Source organism: Sapajus apella, unplaced genomic scaffold (assembly GCF_009761245.1).
Source record: "Sapajus apella isolate SASKATOON/1434 unplaced genomic scaffold, GSC_monkey_1.0 scaffold18, whole genome shotgun sequence".
In the NCBI taxonomy this organism is placed as follows: domain Eukaryota; kingdom Metazoa; phylum Chordata; class Mammalia; order Primates; family Cebidae; genus Sapajus; species Sapajus apella.
In genome coordinates this window covers 32,140,528-32,166,676 of record NW_022436958.1, presented here as the reverse complement: position 1 = coordinate 32,166,676, position 26,149 = coordinate 32,140,528, and the positions used below count along the sequence as shown (strand labels likewise).

At 40.5% G+C, this 26,149-nt stretch overlaps 1 protein-coding gene across 6 annotated transcripts in view; it reads right to left on the bottom strand.

Moving 5' to 3' along the window:
- Nucleotides 1-1,235: 1,235 nt before the first annotated feature.
- Nucleotides 1,236-26,149, bottom strand: part of NOSTRIN (nitric oxide synthase trafficking) — a 61,038-nt gene continuing 36,124 nt past the window's right edge. For 4 of the 6 annotated variants that reach the window (XM_032286624.1, XM_032286625.1, XM_032286629.1 and 1 more), the window contains 9 exons: nt 23,992-24,117; nt 16,096-16,194; nt 15,875-16,000; nt 11,478-11,586; nt 10,140-10,228; nt 6,617-6,742; nt 5,334-5,448; nt 4,141-4,227; nt 1,239-1,463 (listed from right to left, as the gene is read on the bottom strand). In XM_032286624.1, coding sequence (XP_032142515.1) covers nt 1,327-1,463; nt 4,141-4,227; nt 5,334-5,448; nt 6,617-6,742; nt 10,140-10,228; nt 11,478-11,586; nt 15,875-16,000; nt 16,096-16,194; nt 23,992-24,117 — 1,014 coding nt within the window. In that variant the 3' untranslated portion in view covers nt 1,239-1,326. Of the gene's footprint in view, nt 1,464-4,140; nt 4,228-5,333; nt 5,449-6,616; nt 6,743-10,139; nt 10,229-11,477; nt 11,587-15,874; nt 16,001-16,095; nt 16,195-23,991; nt 24,118-26,149 lie in introns of all 6 variants that reach the window. The other 2 variants (XM_032286626.1, XM_032286627.1) reach the window with 2 other exon arrangements.

Below are 26,149 nucleotides of genomic sequence, written 5' to 3'. Positions count from 1 at the left end.
AAAAAAAAAAAAAGAAAAATTCCTTCTTGAAAGTATAAAATTTGATTTTTTTTTTTTTTTTTTTTTTTAAAGAGGTCAGGGACTGGAGAGTAATGGGATGGATTTTAATTACTCCTTTAATGCCTTTGTTGAAGTTCTAAATGACAGCCTATTTGGCACAAGAGTAAAAACATACCCAGCAGTTTTGTCAAGACCATGACCTTCCAATCAATGGAGTGTGTGATCTCCAGGATAACTTAGGTCATTTTCTGAAAGAAGCTGCTGTAGCATTTCTCGCCACACTAAACTGCTCCCCTTGGAAGAAGTTTTGGGGCCTAGCCTAAGTCCCAACCTTTGCTCATTATGGGGCATTTCAGGAAGTAGCATACATTTTCTTCACCCTAAATATTCCATTTTGATAGTAAAGATTGGTTTCCAGAACTTTCCATTCAAACTAGAAACCCACTATCATTTAAAGTCCTTTGATTAGGAAGCTGCTTAGGGTATTCCTTCCATAATGACTTAGTTGAAAACTGCAGAATTCCTTGCTCCTGAATTGGTAAATGAGGCTTCCAAATGGGCAAGGAGGCATGAAAAATGGGGCACTATCTCTTTCCTAGCCCTTTCCCGTCCACTTTGTTCTTGTTCTCATATCCCCAGCCGTCTCTGGCTCGCTCTTGACCTAACTGTAAGAGCAGTTCTCGTGGTGGTGAGTATATAAGAAGCAACTGGCTCGGAAGGTCATTGGCTCAGGATGAAACCCCGTTCTGCCCTGAGGCCCTCAGCCTAGGAGCTGGACCTTTATCTACCACCCTGTCTTCGGATCTTTTATCCTATCATCCCCTATTTTGGGTTGATCTCATTGCTGTCTTAATTGCCTATTTGTCTTTTTGGAATTGATCTGTGTTCCTCATCTCCCAGGCTCTGCTTGACCCCCTCATAGGCCTGCTGTGCTCTGTTGCCACCCAAATCCAGAGGAAAAACACATCTAAGTCCTCACGGCTATATTCTACCAGATAACTCTGTGACTTCAGGCAAGCGACTGAACCCACTTTGGACTCAGTCTCTTTCTGTGACACCACGGGTTGTCCTGGATCATCTCTAGGGTCTCCTAGAATTTGAAAACTCTAGGAACCACGGAGCCTCTTCCTTTTCTCTCTCCACCCATCCATCTTTTATCTGACTGTTTCCAGCTAATAATCATGAATGCAAAGTGCTGTGACATGCAGGTAAAACTCCACCCATTTCAAAATAAAAACTTGTAAAGATAATAGCAGTTTATTCTTATTTACACCACACTGTATAGTTAGTTACAGAGTGTGAAGGTGGTATGTTCACAGTCTTATTTTATGCCTTTGTAGCTAGGTTGCCAGCATTTGAAGGCAACTCCTCCACATAAGCAGCAGGAAAATGGCCTTTTTTCCCATTCAAAGATCCAAACCACCATCCTTCTTCTTTTTTCTCGTGTATAATCACAATGTCACCTGTGAAAATACACCATTAGTTAGACAAATGGGTCTCTGCAATGTGAACACATGCCTCAGCCCAATTGATAAGAGTTTTAAGGAGATTCTGCTTCAAGGAGTTACTTGGTATTGTTGTTTTCTGCACTTCATTCAGATTAAGCCAAATGTATTGAACACCTCTGTATAAAGCAGGCATAATCCAGAGAATATTAAAAAGAGTAAGGTAATGAACAACTGAGATATATCGTAAAATAATTGCTTAAAAACAGGATCACAGCCAGGCGCAGTGGCTCATACCTGTAATCCCAGCACTATGGGAGGCCGACGTTGGCGGATTACTTGAGGTCAGGAGGTTTGAGAGCAGCCTGACCAACATGGTAAAACCCCATCTCTACTAAAAACACAAAAATTAGCCAGGGATGGTGGCACACGCCTATAGTCCCAGCTACTTAGGAGGCCGAGGAAGGAGAATCACTTGAATGCCGGAGGCGGAGGTTGCAGTGAGCCAAGATCACGCCACTGTACTCCAGCCTGGGCAACAGAGTGAGACTGTCTCAAAAAATCAAAAAAAAAAAATCATGTTGAGTCATATATCCTTATGCTGCCTGGCTCACTTTGTAGCTGATAGATTGTCACCAAACTCTTTCTGGGTGTCTGTACTTTGAGGGTTTCACCTGTTGGTGTTAATGATAGTTTGGTGTGTTGACTGCTATAAGCGTGTCTCACCAACAGTCATTTCATAAGATCAAGACAATGCCTCTGCATTATTCCTGATTTCAGAGTCCAAAATTTTAACTCATAGCTTTGCACAGAAATGTAACTCCCTATTCAACAACTTAGACAACCTTATTACAACATCAATTTGGAGACAATATTTTTTAAAGCAATGATTCAAATGAAAAGAATTCCATAAAGAATTGGACAGAAAACATGGCTCTTGTCATGAAAGTAGAAACATCTGCTCCCTTCAGGATCCAAGAGCCACTTTTTCTTTGGTGCCATTCTGAGGTAATTTTTCAGTCTTCCTTTCATTCTTTTCCTCAGCAATTTTCTTTCTAAGACAAAGGAGACTATCAACTCCTTTTCTAACTTTTCTTGGTCATAAATCACTTTTCTTAAAGGAGATCATTCTCAGTCTAAGTTCTTCCTCTAATGGGTTCTCTCGGATCAGTAAATTGACATAATCTATTAACAAGAATTCAAACAAATGATTTCAAATTGTATTGCCTGCTTTCCTATGCCTCCAATGTTGTGTTTTATTTAAAGAAACTACTTAGACTATAAAGAATAAGTAGGCTTTGCAACCAACAGAGAACTGAAAACAAGATAATCAATTTATTGTGAACAATGTAACTCAAATGCAGCATCTGGGAAGTATGTCTTTTATTCACATAGGAAGAAAAGTAATTGCCTGGAGACATATGACTGGCAAACGCTGCAAAGGAAACACCCAATAAACAATAGCAAATATATGGTGTCCCTGTCGTCTGGCTACAAAATGTATCTTGATTTTCCACTGGCTCTGGGAGCCGTGTCCTGGTCATGGATAATATGCTTTCTCCCACAACATTACTCTTTCTCTCTAAGCCTTCTGTTTCCAGATCTCTGCCTTAGCACTAACATCCAAACGTGGTTTCTAACTGGACACATAAAGAAGGTTGAGGCTGGAGACTTTATTCTTTAATATTGTTTTGTGGTTTATATCATAAACCTACTACATAATACCTTTCCATGTTAAGTAAAAATCTGTGACACAAAGAAGGGAAGAAGGGGGTTCTTACTCTTTTTTTGAGATGGAGTCTCGCTCTGTCACCCAGGCTGGAGTGCAGTGGTGCGATCTCGGCTCACTGCAACCTACGCCTCCCGGGTTCAAGTGATTCTTCTGCCTCAGCCTCACAAGTAGCTGGGACTACAAGCACGTGCCACCACGCCTGGGTAATTTTTGTATTTTTTGTAGAGACAGGGTTTCACCATGTTGACCAGGGTGGTCTTGATCTCTTGACCTCATGATCCGCCTGGCTTGGCCTCCCGAAGTGCTGCGATTACAGGCATGAGCCACCGTGGCCAGCCAAGAAAGGGGTCTTACTCCTTAGACTAGCTGTAAAAAGCTTTCCTGAGAAGTAAGTGAGACCAGTACTAAGCTGGGAGTCAGCTGACCCAGGTTCTAGAATTTGCACTTACACTAAGTCAAAAGAGGAAGTCACTTCACATTCCTGCATGTCTAGCTTCTAAAAAATAAAAAGGTGCAGCACACCTCTAATCACCTTCCGTTACTGACATTCTACCCCAGTGTGTAGTGTGATTCGGAGCATGACTGCCTTACCAGGTTCAATCCTGCGCTGCCACAGCCTGTCACATTAGCCAAAGCACTTAACCTTTCTGTGTGTCAGTCTCCTCTGCTATGAAATGGGAATGAATACCAATAAAACCCTTTAAGGGTTTTATGAATGTTAAATTGGACAACAGGCCTGCAACCATGTCTGGCACATAGTAAACAGAATGTGTTAGTTATTATCGTTTTGCGAGCTTTCATTTTAGATGTGCTTATCTTTCAAGAAGGGTGATTATAAACCTGAACTGATTTGACATGGTGGTAACTCTTAAGGCTGCTATGCTAAGACAGGGTTTTATTCATGTTAAGAATCTCAATATGGGAAGGCAATTAAAATATTTGATATTTGAGAAAGATTCTTACCCTTTTCCAAATTCAGCTCATCATCTTGTCTGGCTTGAAAAGAATATAAGGCCTTGCAAAGTCTGCTGAGCTGGGCCACACCAGGGGCTGAAATAGATTAAGCTGTAATTACTATGCTGTGTTAGCAGGCAAATGAATATGAGCTGAAGCTCTGGTTATTTAACAGTGTGGTGCAGAGTTTCAATATATTAAATTTTTCTTAAAAGGAAAGTGTGTAATTTTACATAATGTTCGTTCCTTGATTCAATAACCGTTTATGATGTACTTTCTATATGTATGGACTACATATGTAACCGAAAACTATATCATAATACAGGAAATCATAAGTCTAGAGAAAAACATCATTCTATGATAATAGAAATGAAGATGCCAATATCTTTTTCCATGTGAGCTTAGTTGGCAACATTTAGATAATAGGTGTGGTGGTTGCATGCATGTTTTGGAAAACATTTACCAGTTTTGCCATTCAGATATAAATAGGGGATACTTGGAGCACGTGCATATTATCATCATCCCTAGCCGTGTATGGAATTATTTTGCAAACAGTGTTCCTTAATATATTCCTTAATATATCATGTGAGCCATAATGTCCTGGTTTTACTGAAATTCTTTTTTTTAAACCAATTTTTATTTTAAAAATTAGATAGTCAAGATCATGGTAATTATATCTGAACATTCAGGGACAGTGACACGTGTATGTGCTGAAAGATGAAGAGCAGTGTGGTGTGTGGGTGCACAAATGACTGAAGTCAGATGGCTGCTAACAGGGGTTTGTAGGCCATGAGTCCAAGCCTTGGCAAGCAACCTGGCTCACCATGTGTCTTGCAGAGAGGACAGGCTTCTCATGGGAGTTGGGAGGAGGCTATGGAGACAGAGCTGCAAAACTCCTCAAAATGGTTTAGGTGTGATTATGTGGATGGCAAATAACAGGTCATTTGAATAAGGTGGATGCCAGTCATCTGATATCTGCGGCAACTTCTCATATTATAAAATACTTTCCCAAACCTCTATTCTTCTTAACTTCTTCCCATTTTTACATAAAGCTACAGAGTCTATCAAATTAATCAGTCCCAATGGAAATATAAATTTCCTTAAACAGATACAGGTCAAAGTGGCTCTGAAAATAAAATTTAAATATAGTGACATGCCCTGTCAGTAGGACCCAGGCCAAATGATTCTGGGCATGGGATTACCTGGAGCTGAAGAACTTGGATTGCTCTGCCCACCAGAAGATGCCTTACTCACAATATTCTCTAATCTCTTCATCAAAAAAGGCCGAGATATTTTCACATAGCTATGAGTATGCTCCTGTTCAAATGGTATAAAAAGCCATATTTTGCAAAATGATTATGATAAACATTCATGAAAATTAACTCTTCTGTAGCTGTTTTTTAGACAGAGTCTCACCCTGTTGCCCAGGCTGGAGTGCTGTGACATGATCTTGGCTCACTGCAACCTCCACCTCCTGGGTTCAAGTGATTTTCCTGCCTCAGCCTCCCCAGTAGCTTGGATTACAGGTGCCTGCCACCACGCCTGGCTAATTTTTGAATTTTTAGCAGAGACAGGGTTTTACCATGTTGGCCAGGGTGATCTGAAACTCCTGACCTCAGGTAATCCGCTGCCTCAGCCTCCCAAAGTGCTGGGATTACGTGCCTGGACTGGAAATTTTTTAATTGAGTGTATAAAATATCAGTAGATTTCTAAGCCCTACTGTGTTTCAGTTTTGAGCTGAAGCCTTAATATTTTCAGAATTACAGAATTACTATACTTTATAGCCTGTGTTTTCAATTCTAACCTATGTGTCTAGGTCAGATAGTAACATTCACAGCATTACTTTTACAAATACAAGTTTAGTTGGCTTAATGCAAGTGAAATGATTACAACCCTTTAAATGACTGAGACTGTTTTCAAGATCTTGAGCCTCTTAGAAAACTGTCCCTTCATCACAAGATGATTACAGCACCCCCTTCTGATCAGTAACAAAAATAGCCACAAGCAATAGCTACCATGTATGTTCACCTGCTCATCCACTCCTGAAGAGTGCAGCACTGGGAAAATACGTCTATGTGAATTTCAGAGCTCTACTGATGCATTACCTGCATTAGGCACCATGTTAAGCAGATGAGACTAACATATACCACAGAATCTTATAGGTCTGTATGAATATTGAAATTAAGTTTAACAGAAATTTTACTGTAAAAGCACATTCAAAGGATAAAATTCAGATATGATGAGTAAGAAGAAATTGAAAGTGTTTTTTAGCTCCTCACAGTAGTTTAGGGTACACAGGATGTATTCAGTTGTGTCTAGCTCTTGTTTGTGCTCAAAAGAAATAAAAACATTTTTATCTTATTAGGTATATGAATACTAATAACACATAGAATTTCTAACTGCTTTTTTTTCCCCTGATGCTACTTTAAGCCACTCCACCCAGCAGGCCCAATCAAGAAATCACATCCAGTCTTTTGACTGTTACCTTTTCCCTCCACCTGAAGATGGAGTTACTACAAGGATGGCTGGGCTGTGGTCTTTTCTCAAGTTCTGCTAATGTTGATGACAGTTTGTAGGAGTTTGCTTCCAATAGGTCTAGTTTCAAATTGTTCTGTGGATACATCATTTGGCCATGTGAGCAAATTTCTAGAAAATGAGGCACTACTGGATAGGAATATCAGAATAACTTTCAAAATAACAAAGAGGTTAGAAAAGTATACATTTAACTCATACAGATATTCACTGAAAATGCCAAAGAGAAAAAGAAAATAGGGGAGAAAACCCTTTAAGCAGTCTCGAGGAAGGTTTTAGTTGTTGAATGTGTCTAAGTCTGTACTCTGGGGGTAACCAGGAAACCTTGGTAATATATTAGTATTTTATGGCAATGAAGAGCTTTTACTCAATATTCTGCTGAGGGATGAGAAAGGGAATAAGTGTTGATTGTAGAAGGTAGATTTTTGGTGGTCTGTGAAGAAAGTGAGCCATCAGTGCTCAGTATTGTGAACAGAATTGAATTAACATCAATAGAATCAAATGAAATTGAATGTGAGCTTCATTCGTTCTTTGAGAGGGTGAGGTCTTATATTACCCAGAAAGTTTACAGGAACACTTCTGGAAACTGGGAACAATATTCAACGGTACTTGGGTATAAAAATAATAAGTCAAGCTAAAGATACACTCATAGTCTCTCTCTGTTCTTAATTTGACCTCGAACTAGAAACTCTATAATTAACTTGTCAGGCTGGGTCCAGCCAGTGTGAATCACATAACAGAATCTAAGCATTGGAAGGGTCCTATTTATCCAGCCCCCTCCTCACCATTATTCCTCTTTCCCCTACACCTCCACCATGGGAATTCCTAATGCTAATACCCCTGCCAGGGTGTCACAGCCATGGACAGAAGACGTCCAATTGGTGGAGAAGGCCTCTAATCATTGGAGCAATCCACTGCATTGTGGGGCAGACTTACCTAAGACAAAACTGAAAGCTCCCCCATGCCTTTTACCATTAGACCTTCACTTGATAGCATCATAGAGCACATCTAGCTCCTCCTCTATGTGGCCCTCTTTCTAGTATCTAAAGATAGTATTTAATCTAAGTTCCTCCAGTTTCTTTACTAATTATTCTCTTACATTGCTTTGGAACAGTTTTTTTTTTTTTTTTTTTGAGACGGAGTTTCGCTCTTGTTACCCCAGGCTGGAGTGCAATGGCGCGATCTCGGCTCACCGCAACCTCCGTCTCCTGGGTTCAGGCAATTCTCCTGCCTCAGCCTCCTGAGTAGCTGGGATTACAGGCACACACCACCATGCCCAGCTAATTTTTTGTATTTTTAATAGAGACGGGGTTTCACCATGCTGACCAGGATGGTCTCGATCTCTTGACCTCGTAATCCACCCGCCTCGGCCTCCCAAAGTGCTGGGATTATAGGCTTAAGCCACCGCGCCCGGCCGCTTGTGAACATTCTTGATGCAAACATGGCACTTCAAGGACCAAGATACAATGAAATAAGGAATAATTTAAATAAAAGAGTTTCCTCATCTAAGAAACCTTCTCTGGGTAACCCAAAATTTACCAGTATCATTAGTGTCTGGCTACCCAGCTGCAGAGCATGTGTAATGAAATCATGCGGATATTTGGCATTCATCACTTAAATGTTCACAGTTGCTCCTTCACCAGATCATAAACGCTGGAAGTTCCAGGGTCAGATGCTCTCCCTTCTTGTGACCTCCACTCTGTGCTTCATGTGAGAGGACCCAGATGATCCTAATACATATATGCTGGCAATGACAATGACAAAATTCTGCTCAAGGACAGCCAAAGGAATAAATGTGTAACCCAATGGCCTCATGAAATGCTCTTTATGACTTTATTTTGGCAAATATTATTTGCACTGAATTAGTTAACTAAACAGTTTGTATGGTCACAGAAAATGTCCTACAGTCTGCTTTATAATTTCATAAAGATTGCAGCCACACATTATTGCAGGTATGTTAGGCCTCTGTTCCCAAGTGCACACAATGCAGGCCTTTCTTTTCACAAGAAGTGTTAGGCTTGTTTCTGCAACAGCACCCCACTCAAGAAAGGCTTTTTAAAAACTAGGTCAGAGGTACCTCACTGCATCCATCTTCTTTCACCAAAAAACTATTAAAATTGCCAATCTGGGAACAATTATCAGGTACCTGCATTCACAAGAGAGTTAGGCTATAAGCAAGGAAAAGAAAATGCCCAAATTCCTGTATTCTTCAAAACACTGCTAAAGGCCAGGCGTGGTAACTCATGCCTGTAATCCCAGTGTTTTGGGAGGCCAAGGCGGGCAGATCACCTGAGGTTGGGAGTTCGAGACCAGCCTGACCAACATGGAGAAACCCTGTCTCTACTAAAAATACAGGGTGTGGTGGCATATGCCTGTAATCCCAGCTACTCAGGAGGCTGAGGCAGGAGAATCGCTTGAACCCAGGAAGCCGAGGTTGTGGAAAGCTGAGATCATACTATTGCACTCCAGCCTGGGCAACAAGAGCGAAATTCGATCTCAAAAAAAAAAAAATTGCTAAAAAATTTATCTCTTTGAATGATTCCCAGATTAACCCCAGTCTACTCGTGATCTCTAATCACAGTACAAGAAACCCATATGTTGCACACTGGTGCTATATATCTGTTCATTTTTATTTCTATGTAAAATTCATCAGCTTTTTGTTAACTATCCCTTTCATGTGAGTTCCTCTGAAGTGGCCAAAACATCAATCTCCACGAATGTCTCTGGGGCTAGAGTTCACGCACTCAGCACAAAGGCCAGGAGGCCCACCTCCCTGCCTCTTCTACCATCTCCCCACCCCAATTCCCACCCTCAAAGAACCTAGCCTCCAAAGTTGCTTCTGGTTTCCCAAGAAGCTTTTGCCTCCTACCCCAGACTGCCCTCTTCCCTCTGTGCAGCAACATCATCTCTTTTTCCTGTTATTCTCTTCATCAGCAGAGGGATGAATGGAAAATACCATCTTTATAAAAAAGACTAGTTTTTGAGCTCCTCCTGTGAGCACTGTGCTAGCATTTACTAAATAATATTTCACCCTCTCAAAAGCCCCATGAGGTAGGTACCAATATCACCATTTTGCAGGTGAGAAAACTAAAGTTGCCCCAGGTCCCTGTAAACAGCCCAGCTAAATCTAAATACAGGCCTTTCTGAATGCAGACCCTGTGTTTCCTGTCACTCACTTTTCTAAACTGGGTTAAAGTGCACATGGTTTCTAGGCCCTTAAAGAATGACTCTGCTTTGGAGAATACTATTTTAGACACAATTCTTTTCTGAGGACACCAAAGCAAACATTTCTAGGTAGTTGGATTTTTCCAGATCCCTCAAGTGACTTATGAAGCTGACCCTATAAGCTCTCCCACTAGATTTTTCTATGTCATGAGAAAGGAAAGGCAAACAAAGCGAAGTGGACCAGAAACAAGTATTCTAAAAATAACTTTTTCATCGCTAAATCTAGGGAACTGCTCTCTGCAAACATTTACCTCATCCATTAACGCTGCAGTGTCTTTCTGGCTCTTTGCATCGGAGAAGGAGGAGTTGCTGGAGTACGTATTAAGCATTCGTTCCAGGCCTGAAAATGAAATCATGTTTTCAGTCACCTTTCACACTATCCTAGTGGGACATAGCTGGGAGTCAGTCACTTTCAAAGGGAGCCTGAATCTAGAAGTGAAACCAGTGGGATTTCTTTCTTTTTTCTTTTCTTTTTTTTTTTTAGATGGAGTCTTGCTCTGTTGCCCAGGCTGGAGTACAGTGGCATGATCTCAGCTCACTGCAACCTCTGCCTTCCAGGTTCAAGCAATTCTCCTCCCTCAGCCTCCTGAGTAGCTGAGATTACAGGCATGTGCCACCACATCCAGCTAATTTTTGTATTTTTAGTAGAGATGCAGTTTCACCATGTTGGCCAGGCTGGTCTCTAACACCTGACTTCATGATCCATCCACCTTGGCTTCCCAAAGTGTTGGGATTGTAGGCGTAAGCCACTGCACCAGCCACTGGCAGGATTTCTTAAATGGCTGAGGGAGTCTCTGCAGGTAGTTCTTAATAAATTTGACCGAATGATAAATGAGCTGTTCCTTTACCTTTCTCTTCATTTAATGAAATTTGAGAAATGCTGCTGCTTAAAGCATCTGGACTATTATTTTTCCAGATGAGATTTTGAATCTTTCAGTCAACCCATTCTAGCAATTGCTAATATTTACACCATGTTGGCTTCTTTCTTATTATGGCATTCACATCACTAAATATTTTTTATCTTGAATTTGCTCTCCAGTATTCCACTACAATGAGTTACTGTAGTCCATATAAAACAAGCTACTGTGTAGACTTTAGAATCACAAGTGTGGAGTCATTTTTGTCATCCGTGTTGCTTTATAGCTGCTTCACATTCTAACATGCCTAATTTCTAAATACAGAATTTAATTTGAGTGATTTTTACATTGTTTCAAAAGTCAAAAGAAACAACCCAAAAAAACCTCCAAAACTCTTGTGCACAGGAGTTTACCATGTTTTAAACCAAACACATCGTCTCTCATACTAGCCAATTTCAGAAACACAGTGAAAATGCTACATTTCTAAAAATAGTAGTATAATACTATAGGTTTCATAAATAGACCAAAATGTGATTTTCCTTTTTTCTTTTTTTTGGCTTTCTCTTTTCTTCTTTTTTATATTTTTTTATTCACACAATTTAGGTTTGATATATGGTTGTTTAAATGAGATGACCCCTGCCAAATAGCAAAAGCAATTAATCCTAACTCTAAATGAAACCTCTGAGCATAATATGGTCCCTTTTCTGGCCATTTGAAGAGACAGTTACACACCTTCCTTGTCTTTTGAGGCTTTTTCAATGTCTCTCTGCAGTCTCAATAATTTTGGTTTTATTAAAGACTTTCGTCTCTCTTTATCCATTGCATTGTTAAGATCTTCTTCCTTTAGGAAAAAAGAAGGATGTCTAACAAGGGGGAGGAAGTAAAAGTTGCTTTTCCCTGTCCATACTGACACTTTCACTGGCTGCATTTAATTTTAACTTTATAAAAGAAAAAAAAATATTAAACAGGATAATCTTTAGTTTTACACACATTGTTCTACCTGTTTTAGACCTGATTAATAAGAAAATATCTTCCTGTTCACAACTTGAGAGTCACATAGCCAAGTACTTTTCAATAGAGCAAATTATTCTTTGAGAATGAACCCTTACTATAGTTATTTCAGTTTCTTGATATATCTATTTGTTATATACTTACTGCTTCCTTATTTACCTTTGTTCAAGTTAGAGTCGTTTAATGGCCCAAATGTAATATCATGTATGTGCTTCGGGCTGTGACTGCCTCAGGAGTGGAAGACATTTTTACTGAGTTCTGTGTTGGCAGAGCTGGGAATATGTGAGCTAAAACACATATGCTCTGCCCAGAATGGGTTTATTATTTAGTTAGGCCTTGAAGCACAACATTAAAGAAACTAGCAATACAAGACCACATGCATTCACAAATGGTACAGACACCATGAGTGGAGGCAGCTGACAGTTTTAAGGAGGCAAGAAGACATAACTGTCCAGTCAAGGAAAGATGGCAAAGGGCACTCCAGGCGGGAGAACTGGCAGGAGCAAAGGGCAGAGGGAGGACTGTGGGAAATGTATCAGGAACAATAAAGATACCTGTTGCATGAGCAAAAAAATAGTGGAAGAAAAAATTATTCAGGGATTTGAGGCTGGATTTTAGGGCTGAAGTAGGAATTTAATAACATAGGGTATGAGGAATCATTCATGATATCTGAGTTTTCACATGCATTATTTCAACAATTGAATAAAAAAAGGAATAGGATGGTAGGGTTGCAGTGAGGAGGTTGCTAAATGTGAGTGTGGCAGAGGAACAGAAACCCGTGGAGAGAGAGGGGAGCTAATGACTCAAGATGGGAGGAAAGGATGCAGGCTTCTCTGATAAAGAAGGAGAAGAATTATGATCCCAGCTGAGAGATTACCTTTAGATAGAACTTCACAAACAAGAAGTGTGAGGATTTAGAGCAAAAGGAATAGCCTCTATAAAAACATATACAGATAAAAATATTTTTTATGTATTTTGCATTGTACATTACAAAAGTTTATTTATATTCTAGGCCAGGTGTGGTGGTTCCCATCTGTAATCCCAGTACTTTGGGAGGCCGAGGTGAGTGGATCACTTGAGGTCAAAGGTTTGAGACCAGCCTAGCCAACATGGTGAAATCCTGTGTCTACTGAAAATACAAAAAATTAGCCAGGTATGGTGGTGTGCACCTGTAATCCCAACTACTTGGGAGGCTGGGTCAGAAGAATCACTTAAACCCAGGAGACAGAGGTTGCAGTGAGCCGACATCGTGCTGCTGCACTCAGCCTGGGCCACAGAGTGAGACTCCATCTCTAAATAAATAAATAAAAGTTTCTTTATATTATTTATTACATGCAACTCCTACAATTCAATGGTTGGTTTTATTTTCCTCATTTTACCTGTAACACAGAGAAATATAAAAGAAGGCCCAAGCTGAAACAGTTAGTGTTCCCTCTTTTTTTTTTTTTTTTTGAGACAGTGTCTTGCTCTGTCACCAGGCTGGAGTGCAGCGGTGTGATCACTGCAATCTCTGCCTCCCAGCTTCCACAGTAGCTGGGATTACAGGCATCCACCACCATGCCTCGCCAATTTTTACATTTGTAGTAGAGACAGGATTTTGCCATGATGGTCAGGTTGGCATCTAACTCCTGAAATCAGGTGATCCACCCACCTCAGCCTCCCGAAGTGCTGGGATTATAGGCATGAGCCACAGCGCCTGGCTTGTGTTCCCTCTTAAGACCCACCTACTTTGACCCCAAATTCTCTACCATTCCTTCACATGTCAGCACATAGCTGAGGCCCAAGCTGACATCACACCCTCAAGTAAACTCTGACTCAACTGCTAAGATGGCTAAATAAAACTGTTAGCTCTTCCCCGTTGAAGGCATGCGAGTCAGAACATAGCTCCCATGCTAGTCCAAGGCTTCCCTTGGTTTGTTTTGGGACGTCTATTGTTTAAACATGTATTTCCAGGGATACATTACTCCTGGGTCAATTTCAGGATGGCGTATATTGCCATCATTTAACTCTTAAATTTGTCCTCTTTTAAAGATTCGTTAGAAAGAAGGTCAGTACTGGAGGAGGCATATAAAATTAAAGGTACAATCTTTTGAACATGGTATTCATGGTATCCTTACAACTATTTTCACCAGGTCACCAGCCCTCCAATTTTTGCACTTAGATTGGTCTGTTTGTTGTACCCTGGTTCATGTAAATTTTGTAACACTGAATAAAAACCAGCCTACACTTACTGACAACGACTATAAAGTCAGACATTGGGGTGCTTTGTTTTAAAGATGTCAAGAAAATGCTATTCAGTCATTTTGAGACACAGTCCCTTCTCTTAGACAACAGACACATGGTTGTGAGTTCTGACACGGTGAAGTTTTATAGAAACCAAAAATTCCCTGTACATGCTAATAAATGAGAAGTCATCATGGCTGCCTGCTTACACTTTGGTAGAACGCTAGTCAAATTTTCAGGAAAATAACCCTTATTTTATTGACAAGTTATTTGATGAGGGCATTTTTATTATTCTTTGTAAGAAAAGAGTAGATTTATATTATTGTACATTTTTCCATCTCAGGCCCTGACTACATTATTTGGAAGAAAACAAGCGCTTTCCCAATGGAATCAAATTATTTCCACTCCCATTTCTACCTTGTTTTTGCATTGAATGGACATTGATAGCTAGTATACTTCTCCTTTGTCAGGATAGATGAAAAAAGGACTTAATAAAAAATAGCTGGTCATTTGTTGCTGTCCAAATGGTGGGGAAAGGGAAAGCCAGTCAGGATTTACTGCTGTGCCTGATTTAACCGCCTCTCCCTTCTACCCTTACCTCTTGTTGCATGATCAGAGGTCCAGGGAGGTCATCTTCAGCTGTACTTTTAATCCTAGGGAGGACATGACCAATGGGCTTGTTCTCCATGTCAGAGAAGAATGACACCCCTAATCTGGAGCTTGAAATCCAGAATAAAATATGGCAGAGGACCCAGGGAAACACTATCAGGAATTCTTTCTGCAGATTTTGGTAATTAATAATCAGCTCCTAGAACACTACGATTAAGAATATCAAGAGGGGAGCAGAGTCCAAAATCTTTGAGCCTTGACCCAGAAGGACAGATAATTTGCCCCAAGGTAGCAAAGAGGCAACATGCTTGGGCTCTCCCCAGGGACACTGACCAGCTTTCAGCAAAAACACCGGCAGCAGAATCACCCAAATGCCCTCAAAATAAGCCTCCAGTAATCCAGTCCAAGGTTTTCAAGGGAAGGGACCAGGAAAAATGCTGATAGTGACTCCAACCTTCTGGAATCCATGCCTTTGGGTGATCTCCCCTCACACCCACCCTCAAGTATGGGCTGCACTTATTGACTTGCTTCTAGCAAATAGAATGTGATGAGATGTTACTTCTTAGATTAGCTTACAAAAGACTATAATTTCTTGGGCATCTGGCTCTGTCTGTCTTGATCACTCATTCTGCGGGGAGCAGGCTGAGACACGGGAGAGACCCATATGGCAAGAAAATGGTATCTCTAACCAACAGCAGGACCAGAGGCCTGCCAACAGCCCTGTGAGTCAGCTTGGCAGAGTCTTCTGCAGGAAGAGCCTGGGGATGTCTGCAGCCCAGCCTAATACCTTGATTGCAGCCTTGGGAGGGGCTCAGAGACACCCGGCTAACCCACAACTGAGTTCCTGACCCACATAAACTATGAGATAATACATGTTTGTTTTAAGCCATTATTTTGGTGGGGGTGAGGGCGGTAATTTGTTACATAGCGATTGGTGCAGATAACCAACTTAAGCACCATGTGATATACAGTGATTAATTATAGGTCGTTGAAACATGTCTGCCTAGCACTACTTTTATAGAAGACCGAATAAGGCAGATTCTGTTTAAAACCCTGCTCGACTTTCTTTCCTTCTAGAGAATACCAAAGAAATGTTTCCATTGCCCAGTTTATAAACCAGAACACTGTTTTTTTTTTTTTTTTTAATTTATTTATATGGGCTATGAGAAATCATTTTCATTTATAAAACATAATATTTACTTTCAATTTTTTTCAATGTAAGTCCCTCAGTACCTAAGATCCTCCATTAATGTTACTTTTTCTTTTTTTTGCCATTTCATACTTACAAAATAATCTGTTAATAGGAACTCAGATTTGTTTTCTGTAGACAAAGTTGCAGTTTCTTCCATTAGAGCCTGGATATCTTTTTCAACATCTATCTTGCTGATGGCACAGTGAATCTGTGAATGGCACTGCAATGTCAAGGGGAGCAGAATAAGGTTGTCGAAGAAAGGTTTCTGCCCCTTCTTACCAGGCACACCAGAATGGAGAGATCATCTCTACTCACTGTGGTCAGGGTTTGACCAAAGAGAGAAATATGTTGGCTGTACTGGTTTAAGTTATTGCATAAGAGTTGAATTCTTTCCTTCTCCAGCTCCAGAATGCTCTGAAAAGAATGAAAATCAGGGTTTGATCAGCTAGTTGTTATGTAAAACAGACGTCACTCATCAGCCACTGACACACCTGAAGACACACTGAGCAAATTCTCATGATTAGCCTCTTGACTATGTCATATCCAAACCACAGTGGAGGGAGATTTCCAGGAGAGGAATGTGTCTTGTTATCTGTCCTATTACCTTCCCTTAAGAGTGATTTAACTCACACACTTTCCCCACGCTATTCTGACCCTAAAGGCATATAGGCGGATGCTGTGGGTTACCTAAGTTCACAAGGAAGGGGGAGAAACGAAGAAAAGGAAGCATTTGAGACACATCCATGAATTCTAGAGGAGAGTGAAGGCCAGAAAAGCCCATATCCATATCTTGGAAATGCATTTAGACACTCAATAGTTTGAGTTGTTTATCGTACATACAAGACATTCTGCTAGTCTTCAGGGAAGAGAATGCCAAGCCACAAATTCTCTGTTTAAGGAGACTGTTTAACAAGAGAAGAACCCCAAAGTCTGATCAATTCATAATCCTACCTAAAATTAGGCCTGGGAGTCAGAGTCCACTGTTTGCAAGTGGGAACATAGCCTCTTTATTTTGTGAGATGACGGAAGTTTCATTATTAGACTCATGACTTTTTAGGTAGGAAGGGTAAATAAGAAAGTGAGGGGAATCACATTTGCCTTGTTAGCTATTAACATTTTAGAGGCCAGGCATGGTGACTCACGCCTATAATCCCAGCACTTTGGAAGGCTGAGGCGGGCAGATCACCTGAGGTCAGGAGTTTGAGACCAGCCTAGCCAACATGGTGAAACCTTATCTCTACTAAAAATACAAAAATTAGCCAGGCATGGTGGTAGGTGCCTGTAATCCCAGCTACTCAGGAGGATAAGACAGGAGAATCCCTTGAACCCACGAGGCAGAGGTTGCAGTGAGCCGAGATCATGCCACTGGACTCCAGCCTAGGCAACAAGAATGAAACTCTATCTCAAAAAAAGACAAAAAAATTTAGAAAATGTTAGTTATTAGACCCCTGCCAATTAAGTTGCTGACTGGTGGTTTTTAGAGAGGGCAGAAAGGTTTAGCAACTAAGCATTGTTATAGAAGACTGAGTCAGGTGGAGTACTCAGGGAGATTTCAAGGCTATGTTGCGGCAGCATGAAGCTGCTGGGTGTGTGCCCAGGGGAGATCTGGGCTTTGATGGAGGTGGCAGATGTCTAAGACAAAATTCTTTCCATCCTTTTTTTTTTTTTTTTTTTTTAAATAAAAATGAGGCCTGGCTGGGCACGGTGGCTCACACCTATAATCCCTGCACTTTGGGAAGCCAAGGTGGGTACATCGCCTGACGTCCAGAGTTTGAGACCAGCCTAGCCAAGATGGCGAAACCCTGTCTCTACTAAAAATACAAAAATTAGCCAGGGCGATGGCACGCACCTGTAGTCCCAGCTACTCAGGAGAATGAGGCAGGAGAATTGCTTGAACCCAGGAGGTGGAATTTGTAGTAAGCTGGGATCGCACCACTGCACCCCAGCCTGAGGGACAGAGTGAGACTCTGTCTCAAAAAAAAAAAAAAAAAAAAAAGCCTGGACATTCATCCTTTTATCCAGAGAAGGCCAGCTCAGTTGCTCTCATACCCACCATCCCAACTCCTCCATCCCACAAAGAGCACCAGCAATCATCTTTCATGAACAAGGCTTGGGGCAAAATTGGTGGGTAACATGACCATAGGGAAGAAGAAAGATGAGTATGTCTCAAGGCCCTTGGCAGTGCGAGGGAGGTGAGAATGGAGAGTGACAAAGATCACTGGATTCTCCTTGCTCACCTGTTGGCATGCCCACAGGAGCCCATTGGCCTGATCCAGTATGGCATTCCTCTATATCTCTGTGTTGTTAATTCATCTATGGTATATGATGATTAACATTCTAAAAAATTTCTTTATACTTTTAATTCTGGTAAAATTTATATAATATGACATGCCATTTTATTCACCGTAAGCATCCATTTCAGTGTCATTAACAGCATTCACATTATTGTTCGACTGTCACAATTCATCTCTAGAACTTTTTTCATCTTGCAAAAGTAAACTGTACCCATGAAACAACAACTTATCATTTCCTACTCCCCGCATCCCCTAGCAATCACTATTCTACTTTCTGTCTCTGTGAATTTAACTCCTCTTGGTACCTCCTGCAAGAGGAATCATACACTATTTGTTCTTTTGCATCTGGCTTATGTCACTTAGCATAATGTCTGCAAGGTTCATCTGTGTTGTAGCATGTGCCAGAATTCCCTTCCTTTTTGGGTGAACAATATTCCATGGTAGGTGTATACCACATTTTGTTTTTTGTATATAGTCATTTGAACACCACTTGTAAATCAAAGTAGTAAAAGGCTCAGGCAGTAACTACGAACATCTATGCCAATCACATGCAGCTTTAGATTTTGTGCAAGTGTCCTGACATTTGGATGGAAGCCTGGAACTGTGCCCCCATGGCAATCTTAGTTGCCTCTGAAGCTGCACAATTTTCATATGTCAACGGGAGTCAAATGCATTTGTTTATGCTGGCAGTCTCCTGAGGCTTTCACAAAATTGTAGGCACCAGCCATTTGAATGTGGCCGGCTGCCCTTTCTCCCAGATAAAAGATTAAAGACACAGAACAGCCTATCAAATGTTTTGCTTATTCAAGGGCAGAATTGATATGCCTCATAACAAATATGTAAAACAAATTCTGCTCAGTTGTTTGGGTCTCCTATGTGATAATCTTCAAAAAACAGTCCTTACCCTATAGAAAAAGATATAGAAACCAGCTCTTCTGTTTTAGCCTATGAGCAAAAGACAAGAGAAAATAAAAACCAGGTTTTAGAACACATTGCATCCCTAGAGGGCAGGTGTTTCTTTACTTTGACAAGGGCTGAATCACTGGCATCAATCTGAGACTAGAATAACCAGTGTCCTTAGTGACATGGTAATGCTCAACAGATTTTAATTACATTCCAGGGAAATCATTAAAATGATCTATGTTTGCTCATGAAAAGAGGAGGGAATAAATTCCACTGTGCAAAGGAGAGATCCATATCTCATTTCATGACTTGTTACTTTCTATTATTTTGTTCTTTTAATATAAAATAGGTGGTAGAGAAGCAAGATACTGTGGAAGACCTCAAACTGTCCTCTTAAGGTTCCACAATAGTACATATGAAGAAAGTGTGGTCAAGGAGTTATCAAGAAAGATTCAGATTTCAGCAGATTTAGAGCCTGTCGGGGCCGCAGCCATCATGACAATTTATGTTCTTCATTCGTTCCCTTCAGTTCCTGCTGTCCTGGCCTTTGGTCTGGTGCTACAGGAAGGGCTCAAAGAGGTTTTGTTTTCATTTAAATGGCTGTCATAGAACTGATAAAAGAAATAGTCTCTTTCTAGAGCAGACACTCTCAAACTTTAGAATGCCTAGACCCCTCTTTATAAATCATTCAGAGGTTCTGATTGATTTAGAGGCTCCCAGGTCTAGGGAGGCGCTCAGGAATCTGACTTTTAACAAGCAACCCAGGTGCTTGCAGACATTGTCCTAGGTCCACAATGACCCACAAAACATACAGTTTAATATCATAATTCTTCCACCCAGAGGTGACTGTTATTAACATATTGATATATTTCAGTCTAGGTATGTGTCTATGTATGATTTTCTCTTCTAATTATCTATCAAATTATTCAAATTTAAAACTCCATTTTTTTCACTTAACTATACATGTATGTGAACAGTTTCCCATGCCATTAGTCTCTGAAAATACCACTTTAATTATTTCATAATCATCCATTTTGCAGGCGTGTGGTGATCCATCTAGTCATCCCTTTAATGTTGGACATTTGGGATGTTTCCTGCCTTTTGCTTTTAACGTGTTTCAAATAGAAATCTGGGTCTGGTTTGTCAGCTACTTCCTCAAGACAGATTTGTAGAAAGAAAACTACTTTTTTCAACAGAGTCCTAGGAAAGAATGAATCCCTACTGTCCTGAGGCGTCCACTGTATGTAATGAGTTGTCATTTGTCTGCATCTAGAGTGGGACTACTCAAGTGCCATCCTTGGGAGAGCTGAGAAAACAGCCACTCGAATCATTTTCTGTGTTCTGGGGTTTAGAGGAGGAACACTGGTTGAGAAAGGGAATATTTTTAAGGCTCTTGACACATATTGCAAGTGGCTTTTTAAAATAATTCCTTGAGTAAGTGCTTTAGTACGAAGCATTTGATTCTTTGTAATTCTTGGTAGTATGGCTATTATTGTTAAAAATATAGATTATTTCTATCATCTGAATTGTTTCTTCTTGGAAGAGAGGATGTGGATAGAACATAATATGATTGTGAAATAATAAGACTAGTTTTGACATGTGGATTTTGGAATTGGTTTCATTACTTACACTTATGACTTACACTCATAGTATCTAGTACACTGCCTTGAATGTAGTTCAATGCATGTTCTCTGAAAGAATTTGTAAATGTAACCTGTAGGGTAAAAAGGAATAAGAGAACACTTCATAGGACCCTAAAATGAATTCTTATGTTCAATTTTTGCAGAAGAATAGTGAAGGAATGGAGAAAAAATGAAACTGAGAGAAGCTAACTATCCTATTTCCATCTCTCACACTTTTAATGAAGTTCTTCTTTGAGTCAATTCAGTCTGTTTTTGTTATATATGTCTTCATTCTTCATGAATCTAATATTTGACTCTTGAGTATCATAAACATACACAAAATACGGCATACACAGAGTAATATGTGAGTCAATGACATGCAGGGATAAACTTGAGCATATACAAGCCCAGGATATACCAAAAAGGGCATCATTATTGAGGGTTCAGGTGAAGCAAAGGCACTTGACAGAAGTCATATCAAGTTGTGTCTAATGGGCTTGAGCTGGCTCTCAGGAGCTACGATAGAGCTCACAGGAAGGTGGGGTAAGAGAAGCAGTGTGAACTAAAAAGGAGAGGGAGTGAAACGCTGGTGGCCTCCAGCATAGCAGCAGCAAAAATCCAGGATACAGGAGGGGAGAAAGAAAATGCTCTTCCTCAAGAAGATCACGACTTGAGTAGATACTCCATGTGACTTGGATTCAAAAAGAAAAAAAAAAAAAACTAAAAACTAAACTAGATCTTAAATATTTTTAAAGCTGAAGTTGAAAGATGCCTTTTGAAATGTACATGAATGCATACCTTGTTACCATCAGGAAGAGTGTAAGAAAAGAAGATAATTTCCACGATGCTTCAGTTTAAACACTGGGAATGCTGAGAAGGGGGAGTGATGGTTGGAGGAGAAAGGTGTAGAAGGATCTTAACAGGAGGATAGGAAACTGAGATGCAGGAGAGGCCTAGAAGAGCTTCTAATAATGAAGATAATCATAGCCTTCTCTAACATATGTTGAAGGAAAGCTAGTTATCAGCTACACCAGGTAGAACCCATTTATCTCCCATTGCTGTGATGTAGGTAGAAGGGTGAGGAGGATGGAGATACTGAGATAAAATATTTTTCTCATAGCCCTTGAAGGGTGGGTATGTGGAAGATGGAGTGGAAGCAGAAATGTCTCTCCCATCTCCTAACAGGGCAATCAAAGGAAGCTGGCCTCAGTGGAAAGACCAGGGCTTCATCAAGAAGTGATGAGGTGAGGTGAGGCAACATCAGAGCTCAGGCTGCAGAGCCAGATTTCAAATGAATAAAGTTAGAATTTAAATCCCTCACCTTTTCTCATCGGCTTCATCTAAAACCTATCCAGCATAAGCAAGGAGAGTGCCAGGAGCTTACGTTCAAGTGTAAATTGAGAAATTTTGTCTCATTTCTTCCTCTCTTTGACCCAAGTTTTCATCTCTCCTTTAATTTCCCCTTCTCTAATTCTGCATCTATTCTACTCTGAGTGGTTGAGCTGCAAGAGATGTCAATGCAGCCCTTCGGTTTCCGCTTGCCATATAGCCTTTGCTCTCCCAGGTTTCAATGGGGCAGGAGCATAGTGCAGAGGTCCAGGCTAAATCTTGAAACCATCTCAGGCTCTTTATGTTTCCAGCCTCAATTGTAAAGGCAGGATGAAATGAGTACCTTCCTCATAATGTCATAATGAATACAAAACAGAAGCACACAAATGCACTTAGCACAGCCTAAGAGAGGAGCAGTGAGCACCAAGCACTTACTCCATGCTGGGCATTAGATCATGGCTTTCTCCAATCGTACCTGCTTTAAAGATTTTGTTTTGAGATGGAATCTTGCTCTGTTGCCCAGGCTGGAGTGTAGTGGTGTGATCTCAGCTCAGTGCAAACTCTGCCTCTGGGTTCAAGCGATTCTCCTACCTTAGCTTCCTGAGTAGTTGGGATTAAAGGGGTGAGCCACCATGCCCAGCTAATTTTTGTATTTTTAGTCGAGACAGGGTTTTGCTGGGTTGATCAGGCTGGTCTCGAACTCCTGACCTCATGATCTGCCTGCCTCGGCCTCCCAAAGTGTTGGGATCACAGGTGTGAGCCACTGCGCCTGGCCTAAACTTTTTTTTTAAACTTAAAACAGGTGGGGAAAAAGAAAACCAAAATATTCATGTTCTTACTTTCCAGAATTGATAATTATTTAATTTGGTCATATTTATGTTGAGCCCAGGGGTGTATTGCTTCACCAGGGGCCATGCATAAGTTGCATGGCTGTTTCTGGCAATTCTGTTGTATTCCCACCGTGGGCTCCATTTCTGCCATTGAGCACAGGGCCAGTCTATATGTATAAGTTTACAAACACACACATATAAACTCAGTATAGTTTGTGCATGAGTTTAAAAGAATTTTAATTTACAGAGATTGTATAAGTGGTACATTTCTTTTCTTCAACATCATGTTTTTTAAGGTTAATTCATGTTCAAATACAATTTTAATTAACTTTTCACTGCTGGATATTAGTTTACTTTCCAAATTAGACATTATTTGAAGAGGAATTCTTCTGTTGATGGGTGTGAAGATTGCATACAGTTTTTACTCACATGCAATTATAAACAATTCTGCAATAAACGTTCTTGTGCATCATTCTTGGCGTACAAGTGCACATTTTTCTGTAGGGTGTATGCCTAAAAGGAGAACTGCTATGTGGTGAGTACATGCTTATTTTAGTTTCACTAGATACCATTATTTTTATTCCCACTACAGAGATACAATAATTCTAGTTTCCTAACATCCTTACCAACACTTAATATTGTCAAGTTCTAATTTTTGCCAAATGATCTAGCATTGTTTCATAGGTTTATTGATGATTTTGATTTCTCTTTTTGTAATGTGCTTGCTGACATCTTTTGCCTATTTTTGATCAGATAATTTGCCACAATTCCTTCTTTACATGTCTGCTTTTCCCACTGAGAGGTACACATCTCAAGTGTTGCAATGTTACTTTATTCAATGCTCTGTATCTCCAGTGCCTAACAGAATGCCTGACCTCCTTAAGCAATCACTGTAGGAGTCATTGCTTATGCCTAAAACTAATTTCCAAGGACCTAACACTTAAGCCTTCATTTACACTTTACTTTGACAGCACTTTTTGAAGTTAGCTGAGTGCTGTCCTGTCCACTAAGAATTAGGAGCGGAAACTCTGGCCAATGAAATTTAATAAATTGTCACTGGTGATTGACATGGAGAAATTGAAACAATGAGAGGAAATGTGGTTTGTCTAGAGTCACAATATGTGTGTCATAGCTAAGACAGAGGACAGGTCTTGTCATTGTAGATCTGACCTCCATCTTCAAGGTCACGCAAAGCTCCACAGAAGAAGAAAAAAAAGTGAATATATAACTTACCTGGTAGCAGTTTTCTAGAGTGTTTTCCCATTTCAGTCTGGTAGAATAACCCATCATATTTTTTTGGTAGTAAATTTCATCTTCCTTTTCCAACTTCTCAGTTGATTTTGTCAGTTTATTGAGGAGCTAATGTAAAAACATCAGTGTCACACATTTACTAACACGTTTTTGAAAGCCCTTTGTAATTCCATAGAAATAATTGTATGTGGCTCAATGATATGTTTCTTACTTCTCATGTGGAGTCACAAACAGTGACTATAGTTGACAAAACCAAAGATTTTTATCAGAAACAAAGGCATGGCCAAACCGGAAGGAAACCTAAGGGTCTTACAGTATGATCCCCTCAATTGTACACATGAGGAGATTGAGACCCTTAAATAGGAAGTGATTTGTCTACACTCATGCAATGAAGGAGAAGATCAAACAACACAGCTTTTGAGAATTGACAGTACAGGTCAAACTGCAATTAGCCAATGAATCCCATAGTCTTATCTGGTAAATCCTTTAGGTGCCTGCATTTCTTTTTTGTTTTTTTTTTGTTTTTTTTTGAGACGGAGTTTCACTCTTGTTACCCAGGCTGGAGTGCAATGGCGCGATCTTGGCTCACCGCAACCTCTGCCTCCTGGGTTCAGGCAATTCTCCTGCCTCAGCCTCCTGAGTAGCTGGGATTACAGGCACGTGCCACCATGCCCAGCTAATTTTTTGTATTTTTAGTAGAGACGGGGTTTCACCATGTTAACCAGGATGATCTCGATCTCTTGACCTCGTGATCCACCCGCCTCGGCCTCCCAAAGTGCTGGGATTACAGGCGTGAGCCACCGCGCCCGGCCCGGGTGCCTGCATTTCTTAGGGTTAGGTAGATACTTGTGGAATCATACAATTTTTAGAATTAATTTTTAGAATGAGTCTGGCTACTGTCCTATCTAGCAATATTATTTTACTTTTACCATATAAACCCAGAAGTAGAGCTTTAGACTCAGACTTCCAGGATAAGAGTTCTGGTTCTGGCTGCAAACAAGTTACTTAACCTTACTGAGCCACCGCTTTCTCATCTCTGTGATGGGGTTAGGGAGTTCATACACACTGGGTTGATTTGAGAATTCCAGCACATCTTGGAACTCAGAAAACAGTACTACAAAATGCAGGCCGAGAAGCAGCCTCAGAAGTAAAAGTTCCTCTCTGACCTTCTTTTGCCCTCCTGTCTCTCAGTCCCATTCTCTCCTGAGGCTGTTTGTAGGAACCAGAATTCCTCTTCCCCAAGGAAGGTCACAGAAACCAGAACCCCTTTTCTTCAAAGCCATCCATAAAATCTAAAAATATTACTTTCACTTTCCCTCTGTCTTTCTGTGTAAAAACTGGCCATAAAGAAATTACTGACTTACCTTGTTTGACTGTAGGTCATAAGATCCCTATTCCAGAGATTCTGCCCCATACCCAGCAGGAAGGAAGGCTGCACAGAGAGGCCAAGAAGAGTCTAGAAAGACAGCCTTGCTGGGTTTCCCCACTCAGCCTATTAGCATTCGATTGCACCCCTTTTGTACAATAATATTTCTACATGGATGTCCATACTTTGTTAAACCTAAGCATAAACGTAGACAAGTTCCCCTGTATCTTTGGATCTTTGTTCTGAAGCTCCCACATCACATAGAACTGTGATCAAATGCATTTGTATGCCTTTTCTCCCGTTCATCTGCCTCTAGTCAGTGGTTTTTCGCCAACCTTCAGAGGACAAAAGGGAAGTTTCCCCTTGGCCCTGATACAGGTTGCACACATAAGGCAGATTGCACACTGCCCTACACCTGGCATAGCACTCCGAATTTAGCGCATGTAATTATTGCCAGTGAAAAGCCTGAGATACATGCCCAGTGTTCACCAAGTTATGGGCAGCTTGATAGATGGTTTCCTCTCATCCTGCTCCCCAGTGATCTGCTCCCTTCCAAAGAGCCACCTCTTGCCAATCACCAAAATTTGTCATTCTGATTACTAAATCTTCTGGAAAAATCAATGTACGGTAATACAAAACTCCCTGGGCCAGGGTAGCTGAAATTGATTTTCAAAATGCTCAGACAAGTGATTTCATGTTTCTGAGAAATGAAGTTGAATTACTCTTCAAATATATATATATATATATATATATATATATATATATATATATATA